The sequence below is a fragment of the Aureococcus anophagefferens genome, assembly GCF_000186865.1.
Source record: "Aureococcus anophagefferens unplaced genomic scaffold AURANscaffold_4, whole genome shotgun sequence".
NCBI classification, from domain to species: Eukaryota; class Pelagophyceae; order Pelagomonadales; family Pelagomonadaceae; genus Aureococcus; species Aureococcus anophagefferens.
The window spans coordinates 2,373,138-2,385,165 of NW_008705564.1; the positions used below are offsets into that span (position 1 = coordinate 2,373,138).

Here is a 12,028-nt window from a genome sequence, read left to right on the forward strand (position 1 = left end):
CAGCGCGACCTCCTCGCCGCGCTCGACGCGGACGTCGGCGCGCGCGGCGACGCGGGCTGGGCCGCGCTCGTCGGCCCCCGGCGCGGGGCCGTGGTACACAACATCGCACAGACGTCCCCGCCCCGCAGGTCGCCTACGGGGCCGCGGCGCTCCGGCGCCGCGCGGGCGACGCCGCGGGCGCCGCCGCGGCGCTCCGGCGCGTCGTCGCCGCGCGGCGGCGGCCCGCGCGGGGCCGCCTGGGCCCGCGCGCCGAGGGCCCGCCGCTCGTCGCCGCGGCGGCGACGGACGACGGCCACCCGGGCCTCGCGGCCCTGCGGGCGAGCGCCGCGCGCGCGAACGCGTCCGTCGCCGTCCTCGGCCTCGGCGAGGCCTACGCGGGGCACGAGGCCAAGCTCAGGCTCTACCGCGCGTTCGTCGCCAAAACGGCCGCGGCGGAGCCGCGGCGCCTCGTGCTCCTCGTCGACGGCTACGACGTCGTCCTCTGGCCCGCGCTCGGCGACCTCGAGCGCCGGCTCGCCGCGTCGGGCGCGGACGTGCTGCTCGGCCGCGACGCCGCGTGCTACCCCGACGTCGCGCTCGACGCGCTCTACGAGACCCGCGACTTCGCGAACAGCGGCACGATCGCCGGCGCCGCGGCGGCCGTCCTCGCGGTGCTCGACGCGGTTTTCGCCTACGGCGCGCCGACGACCTGCGGGCCCGACGACCAGCGCGCGTTCCACCGCGCGCTCCTCGAGGGCGTGCCCGGCGTCGCGCTCGCCGTCGACGCGGCGGGCGCGGTCTTCCACACGCTCCACGGCGAGGTGCGGGACCTCGCCGTCGACGCCGCGGGCCAGCTCGTCGTCGCGGGCGCGGCGGGCGACGCCGCGCGGCCTGTCGCGAGCCACGGCAACGCGGGCGACGGCAAGGCGATCCTCGGCCGCGTCGCCGCGGCCGCGGCGGGCCCGCTGCCCGCGGCCGTCGAGCCCGCGCACTTCACGCGCGGCATCGCGCTCTTCGCCGCGGGCCGCGCGCGCGACGCCGCCGCCGCGTTCCGCGCGCACGTCGCCGGCCCCGGGTGCGCCGCGGACCACGCCGCGGACGCGTACTACAACCTCGGCGTCGCGCTCGGCGGCGACCTCGGCGCCTACGAGGCGGCCCTGGGCTGCGACGACGCCCACGCGCTCGCCGCGCAGAACGCGGGCGTCGCGGCCCTCGCAGCGGGCGACGCGGCGCGCGCCGTCGCCTTCTTCGAGCGCGCGGCCGCCGCGGACCCGGCCGGCGAGGACCACGCGGCGAACCTCGCGGCCGCGCGGCGGCGGCTGCCGGGCGGCGCGGACGCGGGCGCGCCCCTCGGCGCGGTCCGCACGCGCGAGCTCAGCGTCGTCTAGGCTAGAACTTTACGACGTCCGCGGCCGCGTAGCCGAGGTCCCGCAAGACGCCGGTCACCTCCGGGTCGCCGCGCGGGCCGCAGAGCGAGTCGTAGACCGACGGCAGCCCGCAGACGAAGGTCAGCGTTTCCGGCGACGGCGCGAACGCGTGCTTCTCGATGCACGCGCGGCCGACCCAGCCGACCTCGCGCGCCTGGCTCGGCGACGTCGGCAGGTCCCGGAAGCCCTCGGGCTCCGGCGGCGCCGCGAGCGCGTCGGCCGTCGTCGAGAAGCCGTCGCGTTTCACGCGCGTCTTCATCCCGCAATGTACGTTCGCCCAGCGGCTGCCGACGGCGTAGACGACCTTGAGGCGGTCCGCGTGGGTCACGGCCCAGGCGTCGAGCGTCCCGCGGAGCAGAATGTCCTCGCAACTGCGGTTCCCGACGCGCGTCGCCGGGCGTGTGTAAAATCCTGTCGAGCGCCTGGACCATCGGCGCGATGCCGGCGCCGACGGCGATCATGTTGACGCGCGCCGCGTCGAAGGGATAGGGCACCTTCACGTTCTCCGCGACGTGCTTGAACTCGACCGCGTCGCCGACCTCGCGCTTGTGGACGAACGTCGACACGGCGCCCTCGGGACGGTAGGAGCGGCGGAACGCGTAGCTGTCGAAGGCGCCCACGGGCTTGACGCCCCACCTGCGCGAGCGAGACGGATGCAGAAGGGCGATGATCGCGACGCGGTCGCGCGCTCCGCGTAGTACTTCACGAGCAGCGTGAAGGTGCCCGCGGCTTCGGAGATCGGGGTGTACGGGCGCACGGCGTCGCCGCCGCCGTGCTCGCAGCCCGGCGCCCGGAGCAGCAGGCAGCCGCAGACCGGCAGCTTCAAGTCCGCGCCGTCGGGCGTTGCAAAGACGAATTTGCGCACGTCGTGGTTATAAATGTCGATGCGGACGAGCTCGCACTTCGTCCAGGTCGTGGGCAGCGCGCACGAGCTCGCGTAGGTGAGGTCGGAGCCCTCTCCGTCGCAGCGCGACTCGTCGCCATGTGCTGCGCCCACGCCGAGGGCAACTGCAGCGCGCGCGACGGCGAGCGTGCGCCGCAATGGTGCGAAAAATGTCATGCTGCCCCGGGTAGACGAGAGTGCCGCCGAGCACGCCTCGACGCTGCCGCAAACTTCCCGCAAACTTGCGGGCTGCCCCTCGGTGCTCGATGCGGTGGCTCTCGCGCGCATTTGTCGTCGTCGGTCTCGCCGTCGCGGCCCAGGGCGCCCTCGTCAACGTCATGGACGGCGCGCCCGACGGAGACGGCGCGGAGAAGGCCTGGGAGAAGCTGGTCGGCCGCCCCGTCGACGAGGCCGTGAGGGCCATCGAGGCGGACGCGCCCAAGCTCGGCATCGAAAACGTAGTGGCTATCTCCGCCGACTCGATGGTCACGATGGACTTTCGCATGGATCGCGTGCGCGTCTTCCACGACGCGAGCGGCACCGTCGTCCGCGCGCCGAAGACGGGGTAGGCGCGCGGCGCGCGCGCAACTTACGCCCCGCGCGGCGGCGCGACGGCGTGGCGGCGAAAATGCGCCCGAGGTTTAAAAAACGGCGCGCGCTCAGAGCGCGAGGAGGTCCGGCGCGAGGAGCCCGCGGGCGACGGCGTCCTTCCAGAGCGCGGCGGGGACGGTGTTGGCCTCGGCGATGATGTCGACGGTCTCGTCGACGAAGGCCGTGGAGGCGAGGCCGAGGGCGACCTTGGAGACCGCCGCCGGGAGGAAGGCGAACTTGAGCGCCGCGGCCTTGAGGGAGACGCCGTGGTCCGCGGCGAGCGCGGCCCAGGCGTCGCGCCGGGCGACGTGGGCCGGCGTCGCGGGCTTGTACTCGTAGTTGGGCCCGCCGGCGAGGAGGCCCGACGCGTAGGCGCCGGCGACCTCGACGCGGACGCCGCGCGCCGCGCACGCGGCGAGCACCGGCGCGCCCGTCTGGTCGAGGAGGTGCCAGCGGCCCGCGAGCATGACGGAGTCGAGGGCCGGCGGCCCGCCGGCGCCGTCGCCGCGCGCCGGGTTCGTCGCGTCGAGGATGCGGAGCGCGACGGCCGCGTCGTTGAGGCCGACGGACAGCTCGAGCGGCGGCGGCGCCGCGGCGCCGGCGTCGCCCCGGCGCTTCTTCGCGCCCGGCGTCTCGGCGCCGGCCGGCGCGGGTCGCTTGGTCGCCGCGGCGCGGACCGCCGCGAGGCCCGGCAGCGACCCCGCGAGCGCCGCGGCCTCGAGCGCCGGCGACTCCGGGTCGTGGCACCGGAGGCCCGCGACGACGACGCCCGGGCCGAGGCGGCCCAGGGACTGGGCGTAGCTTTTCGCCGCGCCGGCGGCGCTGTAGTCGAGGACGGGCACGGCGTCCTCGGGCGAGTCGCTGTGTGGCATTCAACCAGTGTTTTGGGCGGTCCCGACCAAACTTGAGAATTCTCGAGCTCGATCGAATCGACGTCGATTCGGCTGAGCTTTGGACGAATCGATGGCTCTCGTCGAGTGCTCGAAGCACGGCCGAAGAGCGTGCGTCGACGCTGTCGCATATGCGCACATTGAAGTCGGGTGGAAGATGTGAATGCCACGCAGATCGACTCGCAGGTAGATCGTCGTCGCCGACCCGGGCAGGTTGTCGGCCTCGACGACGTCGCCGGCCGCGACCGTGTCCTTCGTCTTGATGACGCGGCCGACCTTGGTCCAGACGCGCACCTCCTCGTCGAGGATCTTCAGCGCCGCCCGCCGCGTCCGCGTGAGCTTCGCGCAGCCCCGGCGGAGGCCCGCGCCGAGCCGCGACTCGGCGACGCCGAGGCCGTAGTGCGGCGCCGTGTCGAAGTGGCGGAACCCGACCTCGACGCACCGCTCCACGACCTCCTCGGCCTCGTCGTCGCTCAGCTCCTCGACGATGCCGCCCAGGGGCGACGTGCCCACCAAAATGTCGCCGACGGCGAGGTCGGCGGTCTTCAGGGCCAGCGGGCCCGTCGCCGCCGCCGCCGCCGCGCGCGTCTGGCGCGTCGCGGCGACGACGAGGCCGGCGACGACGACGCAGGCGACGGCGACGACGATCGGCAGCGTGTCGACCATGCGTGAACTGGGAGCGGAAGCCTATCCACAGTGAAATCGGCGAGCGCCTTGCCATCAAATTGAAGTCGTCATTGAGTCTCTCGGGGCAGTGCTCCGTCGTGCAGTGTGAAAACCAACCATAGGCGGAGGACCCCCCATAGGAGTATTATTTATTATTCTGAGGCGGGAGGCGTTACTACTCTGTACGTAGACCGCGCGCGCGCGTGGTCCGGTGAACCTCAATTTCGTTCGACCCTCGGCAAAATCGGTCGAATATATCATACCGAGACAACCACGCCTCGTTAAATTGTCTAATCGCATCGATTCCGACGCGTTTCAGGCGCGGGTCGCGGGTTCGGGCCGGGGAAACGTAGAGAGTCAACTTCAACATTGCACTGATCGTGCAAACTTTTTGACCCAGGACTATTAGGATTTTATTTTGGTTTTCACACTGCCGTCGTGTCTGGCTGCGGGGTCGGCGCGGACCGAGCTGAGCCGGCATCCACGAGGGCCCCACCGACCCTGGGCACCGCGAGCCGCTAGGCGCCAAATTACGCACGGCGGTTTTTCCGCGAGCCGTCGCCACGGCCTTTTTTGCGCATGTTTTACGCGTTTTTACGCGCGTTTATGACACGAATGTCCTTACTTCCACTGCGGCGGCGGCCCGCTTCGAACCGTATCTTCCCAAACAGGAAGCCGATCTTTGGCGGTGATAAAGTTGACTGAGCGGCCGCAGCCCTGAATTGTACCGGGATTCACGTTATTTCATCGCTGCGCGATGTCGCTGGCGCCGTCCAATGTTGGTCTACGTTCCCAGAGACGCACCCGGTGTTTGGAAAAGATGATGATCACGAGCCATTGGTGCATGAAAGTCGCACATCTAAGATATGGACAGCCAGATCACTGCTGCTCAGGACCTGTATTTCAGATTTATTGGGCAAAACGCAGCCCGGCTGCTGCAATTCTGCGGTGTTACTGGGGGTTGATGGAGAAATATGGGACATCATCAAGGCTGCATTAACACACCAGTCCATAACATCTGACCTGGAGAAGGTGTCCACCAGGAGAGGCTATCAGCCAGATACCTCCGCTTTAGCAATGCACAGATTCCACCGGCACTTCACCTACCAGGGTTTTTTGGCCAAGACCACGCCAGCATTTGTGCATGTTGGCAAGTTCCTGGGCCACTACTGGAATCTCTTTCAGTCAAAGACCCAGCAAAAACAAGCAGCTACGATATGTGAAAGGTCCCACGTCTATGCAGATTGCGAGGAGGTCCGTGCTATAGTGGAGATGCCACTCCCAGGTGAGGATGTGCAAGAAGCAGAAGAAGAGCATATGAAGGATCTCTGTAACCAGTATGGAATTGCGTACGACGACGGTGTGAAGAGGAGACGAGTGCCCCCCGTTCCCAGTCTATCCATCAAATATGATGCTGATGCCAGACAGTTGCACGTTGCTGTCTGCTGGAAAGCTGGGGTCTTTTCTGATGTGAGGGCGCTTGTGGAGCAGACAGTACCAGGCCGGCAAGTTGCCGCGCTCCGGCCGAAGCCTCCCAAGATCCGCCAGCCAAGGCAATCTTTCTGGCCTGCATCGCTCGCTCTCGGGCATGAAATGAATGTTTGGTTTTGTTGCCTGCCCACGTATCGGATAAACTGTTGGAACTGGACCTCACAGGCTCGCTTAATGCCATAGGCTGCCGCGATCCCTTCCGCGCCACCACCGCCGTCAGGATGGACCACCACCTTTCCGATGAAAGCAGAAATCAGTCGATCCCAAGGATTGCGCACGGTGGTTAGCGCGACGAACGGCCTGCTGCACAGGAACTTTCGATCGCTCGCGCTGATTGGCGATGACAGATGTCTGTCCACCGCGAACGAGGATCGATGCGAGTGCGACGTCGTATTTGCCAAGAAATGCTGCTGAATCATTGAGTCGATCGTTGTCGAGCCAGCCTTGGCGGTCGGGCAAAAAAAGAGCGAGGGTCCCCATGGTGACGGACGAGTGACTCTCAAGTCAGGTACGTTCAAGAAGCGACGACAGAGATCCGGACGCGCCTCTTGGGCACCTTCGAAAGCAAATGCCACTGCGAGTACCCACAAAGGCTTGATATAAATTCCAGAAGCAGCCGATCCCGTGGCGCTGAGGAGGAGAGCGATGATGGTCTTCATGTTCTTCATGTTTGGCCTGCGCGAAAGCGCCGTCGGCGAAGCGCTCGAGACGGTCGACGTCGTCGCCGATATCGCGAGTGCGCGCGCCCGTCGCTTTCGGGGGGGGTCCCAGGCGCGCGCGCGCCGCTGCAGGTATGTAAGCCGCGTTTTGGCGGGTACGCGTGGGCGGGCGCGCGTCAGGGGGCTTTTGCGCACGATTCTGCGACCTCAACGGCGTCTTCGGGCGCCCTCGATGCGCTCAACGCCTTCGGCGCCACCCCCCGAGGCGCGCGTCGGGCGATGGACTCTGAGGGGGGCGGGCAACGCGATCCAACCCCTAAAACGGCGCGAGAGCGCGCGCAAACGCGGCGCCGGCGCGCGCGAGACGGCGAGCAGTATGACTTTGTGCATGTGCACAGTAAAGCAGATCGGAGTTAATTTTGACCCCTCGAGCTATGGGAGCTATTGGCACGTTTTTTTTGACTTTTTTTTTTCGATGCTCCTACGCGCCCCGGCGGACCCCCGGGGCACCAGGGGGTGGGGAAGGGCGCTGCGACGCGGCGGGTTGTCGAGGAACTCGCTTTAGCGCGCGTGCGACGGCCGCGTGTCGCGCCCGCGCGGGACCGCGCGGCGCATTACGACGGTCGGCGCGCGTTCGCCCCCCCCCCGCGCTCGCGCACGCCCCGGGCGGGTCCCCGGGGACCCCCTGGACCCTCCGCGGCTCGCGGCGCAAAAAAAAAAAAGTGACCATAGCTCGGGGGGTCAAAATTAACCCCGGGTTGCTTTATGTCAGCGAGTGTAGCGCCACGTTTCTAGTGGTGGTTTTCGCCGCGCCGCGTTTTTTGCGCGTGTTTTGGTACCTCACAGTACCTGGGCGAAGTTCGAAGATTCGAAGTACCGAGCGAGACGCTTACTGGCGGATACGCCTACTACTCGGCCGCGCCGCCCTTGGCGAGGTACTCGGCGTACTCGCGCTCGTAGCGGACCTTGTCGAGCTCGGAGCGGCGCTCCATCTCGCGGCGCTCCTCCGGCGGCGCCTTCTCGAACATGGCCGTGAGGATCTGCTTGAGCTGGGCCTCGGGCGCGCCCGGGTGCTTCTTGCGGAGCTCGCGGACGTGGTTGCGCATGAAGCAGCGCAGCGCGCTCCGCGGCTTCTTCGGCGCCTCGCCCGGGCCCGGCGCGGCCGCGGCGGCCGGGTGCTCCGGCTCGCTCCGCGGCGACGCGCTCGCGGGCGGCGGCGGCGGCGCGGGCGGCGGCGCGGGCGCGGCGGGCGGCGGGGCCGCGGGCGCGGCGGGCGCGGCGGGCGCCGGCGGCGCGGGCGGCGGCGCGGGCGGCGGCGCCGCGCGGCGCGCTTGAGCAGGTCGTCCTGCGCGCGGCGCTGCGCGGCGACCTCCGCGGACGCGTCGCCGGCGGGCTTGAAGGGCCGCTTCCGCGGCGGCGCGTGCGGCGCGTCCGGCGCCAGGGGCCGCTTCTCCGGCGGCGGCGCCGCGGCGACCTCCGGCCGGCGCGGCGGCGGCGGCGCGGCGGCCGCCGCGCGCGCGGCGCCCTTGGCGAGCGCGCGCTGCTCCGCGGACTTGGCGAGCTTCTGGGCCTTGAGCTCGTTGCGCAGGTCCGCCTGCTTCTTGTGGTCGTCGGCCATCTTCTCGAACATGCGCGCGACGCGCTCGGGCTGGCTCAGCGGCTTTCCGGTCTCCGGGTCGCGCGGCGCGCCCTGGCGCGCGGCCGCGAGGGCGTTGACGGCGGCGACGTAGGCCTCGTGGCGCCGCTCGAGCTCGGCGTACTCCTTCTCCGCCGCGCGCATGAGCGCCTCGCAGCGCTTGCCCACGGCCTCCGCGTCGAGCGACCGGAGGAACCAGTCGAACTGGAACTCGGGCCGCGACCGAAAGTCCGCGCGGATGCGGCGCCAGTTGCCGTAGCCGTGCTCGCAGACCAGCTGCAAGAGCACGCGCTCCTCGTCGGCGCGGCTCGGCAGGCCCGGGAACTGGGGCAGGCCCGCGGCCGTCGACGCGAAGCGGAACTGGAGGTCCGAGGGGTCGCGCGCAAACCTGGGCAGGACAAGATAGATTCAACGTCGCTTCAACGTGAGTGTTCCGCGCGCGCGCGCCCCGGAAAAAGCATCCACGCTTCGAGACCGTTCCAAGAGATGATCGCTCGTCCAAAAATCAGCCAAAACGAGTGGAAAACGGCCGAGATATGAGGCTTTGAAGTTTGGAATTTCGCTCTCTTGTCCTGCCCCGGCGCGAACAGCTCGACGAACTTCCGCGTCGCGGCCATGAGCCCGTCCATCTCCTCGAGCTTCTTCTCGCCCTTCTCCACGGCGCGCGAGATGCGGTCCCAGTCCGACGGCGCGAAGACGGACGCGCCCCGCTTCCAGAAGACGGCCGCGTAGCGCGCGACCTCGGCCGCGGACTTGCCTGCGCGGAGTTCACATCTTCGACCCGACTTCAATGTGCGCATATGCGGCCGTTTCGACGCGAGCTCTTCGGCTCTGCTTCGAGAACTCGACGAGAGTGATCGATTCGTCCAAAAATCAGCCGAATCGACGTCGATGTGACCGAGCTCGAGAATTCCGAAGTTCGGTCGGGACCGCCCAATCCGGCGGTCGAACGCCACGCGGGGACTTGCCGTACAGATCCGCCGCGATGCGGTCGTAGGCGTCGCGGCCGTGGCGCGCCGACGCGCGGAGGAAGAGCGTGTAGTGCTGCTTCGTCCACGTCGTGAAGCCCCGGGTCATGAGCGTCTCCTTCTCCTTCTGGTCCTTCGCGTCGAGCAGCTGCAGGCCGCCGCGGAGCGCCGCGTGGTCCGCGGCGAGCGCGGCCTTCTTCTCCGGCGTCGACTGGAGGTCGGCGAAGCGCGCCTCCTCGACGGCGTGGAGCTGGTAGAGCCGCTCGCGGCCCTCGAAGAACTGGAAGTCGTCCATCTTCGGTAAGCGCAGGTGCGCGGGCATGCGCAGCAACGTCTCCTTCTCCTCCTCCTCGTCCTTCCCCTCGCCGCGCGCCTTCTTGCGCTTGGGGTGCAGGTCCAGGTGCTCCGAGATCATCTTGTCCGTCGCGTAGATCGAGTCCTGCGCGGGCCGCTTCCGCTCGCGCTTGCCCGTGTCGACCAAAAAGACGGAGCCCTTGCCCGGGTTCGCGTCGAGGCCGCGCTTCTTCTGGTCCTGGACGGCGGCGTAGTCGACGCCCTCCCACTGCTGCGTCGCCATGCCGCCGTCGAGCTTGAAGTCGAGCATGTCGCCCTTCTCCGACGCCTCGAGCCGCGCCTCCAGGTCCGCGGTCCGCGTCCGCCCCCGCGCGATGATCGCGTCGATGTCCAGGTCGCTGAGCTCGCTCGCGTCGCCGCCGCCGCGGAAGACCTTGTCCGCGCCGAAGCGCACGGCGTGGAGCAGCTCGTCGGTCTGGAGCTTGCGCTCGTATGGAGCCGGCCCTGCTGCACGACGACGGCGTCCAATTTCAGCTTCTGCTGCGCGCGCTCGACGACCTTCTCCTCGACGCTGTGCTCCGTGACGAGGCGGTAGACGTGGACGGGCTTCGTCTGGCCGATGCGGTGGCAGCGGTCCATGGCCTGGAGGTCCGCCTGCGGGTTCCAGTCGCTGTCGTAGAGCACGCACGTGTCCGCGGTCTGGAGGTTGATGCCGAGGCCGCCCGCGCGCGTCGACAGGAGGAAGGCGAACTTCTCCGAGTTCGGGGCGTTGTAGGCGTCGATGTACTCCTCGCGGAGCTCGTGGGCCGTCTTGCCGTCGATGCGGCAGTAGTCGTACGCGCGCATGACCATGAAGTCCTCCAGGATGTCGAGCATGCGCGTCATCTGGCTGAAGATGAGCACGCGGTGGCCCTTGTCCTTGAGCCGCGTCAACAGCTTGTCCAGCAGCACGAGCTTGCCGCAGGCGCCGACCAAATGCTCCCCCAGCACGGGCAGCGACCGGTCCTCGACGTTCGGGAACAAATAGGGGTGGTTGCAGCACTTGCGGAGCTGCATGACCAAGTTCAGCACGGCCGTGCGGCCGCCGCCCTTGCCCGACCCGCCCTGGACGACGTCGATCTCGCGCAGCAGGCACTGCTTGTAGACGTCGCGCTGCGTCGCCGTCATGGAAGTGAAGAGGATCGTCTCGCTCTTCGGCGGCAGCGACTTCTCGACGTCGGCCTTGAGGCGGCGGAGCACGAAGGGCCGCAGGAGCTTGTGGAGCTGGCCGATCAGCCGCTGCTTCGCGTCCGCGTCGTCGATCTGGAGGTCGAAGAGGTCGTCGAAGCGCTCCGCGGACTGGAAGACGTCGGGCAGCAGGAAGTTGAGCAGCGCCCAGAGCTCGTGCAGGTTGTTCTGGAGGGGCGTGCCCGTGATGAGGAGCCGGTTCTCCGTCCTCAGGAGCCGCACGGTCTTGGAGAGCTGCGCGTTCTCGTTCTTGATGCGGTGCGCCTCGTCGATGATGACGAAGCGCCACGCGATCTTCGCGAGCGCCGTCTTCTCGAGGTTCGCGACCTCGTAGGTCGTCACGACGACGTCCCAGGCGCGGGGCTCGGACACGAGGATGCCCGACGTCATGTAGCCGCGCTCCTCCTTGGACCCGTGGAACTTGAACGCCGTGAGCGCCGGCAGCCACCGCCGGAACTCGTTCATCCAGTTCGAGAGCGTCGTCTTGGGCACGAGCACGAGGTGGGGGCCGTTGATGCGCTTGAACTCGTGGAGGTAGCCGAGCATGGAGATGCTCTGGAGCGTCTTGCCGAGGCCCATCTCGTCCGCCAGGATGCCGTTGAGCCCGTTGTTCCGGAGCCGGATCATCCAGTTGAGGCCTAAAGGAAACAGCGACGGTTTGTTTTTTCGCCGGCGGCGCGCATCGGGGACGCGGCGCGACGCGCCGGCGAGCTGGTAGGGCCGCATGGCGCCCGTGATGCACGCGGGCTGGACCTGGAGGAAGTCGGGCGGCGCGTCGTCGTCGTCGACGACGCGCTCGTCCTCGTGGGGCTTGCTCTTCGAGCCGGAGCTCCGGCGGCTGCCGGCCTTGCCCGCGGCCGGCGCCTCGGCGACGGGCTCGTCGTCGCCCTTGTCGAAGAAGCCGTCCTTGAAGAACTCGTAGAGGCCCGACTGGCGGAGCAGGTACTTGAACCTGCGCGCGGCGCGCGGGGGGGTCGCGGGCCGCGGCGCCTATGCGCCGCGCGCCCGGCGCGGCGCGGCGGGGCGGGGCGCGCGCGCGGTAAGGCGCGGGCGGCGGCGAAGCGGCGCGGACGACGCGCCGCGCGCCTCGCGGACGCGGGACGCGCGCCGGCGGGCCGCGGCCTTGGTGTTCGCGACGCGGAGCGCCTCGTGGGTGAGCTCCGAGGCGCTCATGGCGGCGCGCGGCGCGAAGCGGGCGCGGGCGCCCGGACTCGCAGCGGCGCGGGAGCGGAGAAACTAGAGGCGGCCGTAAGCGAAGCGATCGAGGGCCATCACTCACAGACCGGGATTGTTGAGGTTTCGATGATGATGCCGCGG

At 69.1% G+C, this 12,028-nt stretch overlaps 2 protein-coding genes across 2 annotated transcripts; both read right to left on the bottom strand.

Annotated features, from left to right (window-relative positions):
- Positions 1–2,948: 2,948 nt before the first annotated feature.
- AURANDRAFT_62320 (hypothetical protein) lies at positions 2,949–4,436 on the bottom strand (the record flags this gene model as incomplete). The annotated part of the gene is made up of 2 exons (XM_009036267.1): positions 2,949–3,741; positions 3,910–4,436. The coding sequence occupies 2 exons, from the start codon at positions 4,434–4,436 to the stop codon at positions 2,949–2,951; spliced, it is 1,320 nt and encodes a 439-aa protein (XP_009034515.1).
- A 3,058-nt stretch (positions 4,437–7,494) lies between these two features.
- CHR2 (hypothetical protein) lies at positions 7,495–11,884 on the bottom strand (the record flags this gene model as incomplete). Its single annotated transcript, XM_009036266.1, has 6 exons — positions 7,495–7,789; positions 7,966–8,610; positions 8,811–8,979; positions 9,179–9,959; positions 9,998–11,663; positions 11,784–11,884. The coding sequence occupies 6 exons, from the start codon at positions 11,882–11,884 to the stop codon at positions 7,495–7,497; spliced, it is 3,657 nt and encodes a 1,218-aa protein (XP_009034514.1).
- Positions 11,885–12,028: the final 144 nt, after the last annotated feature.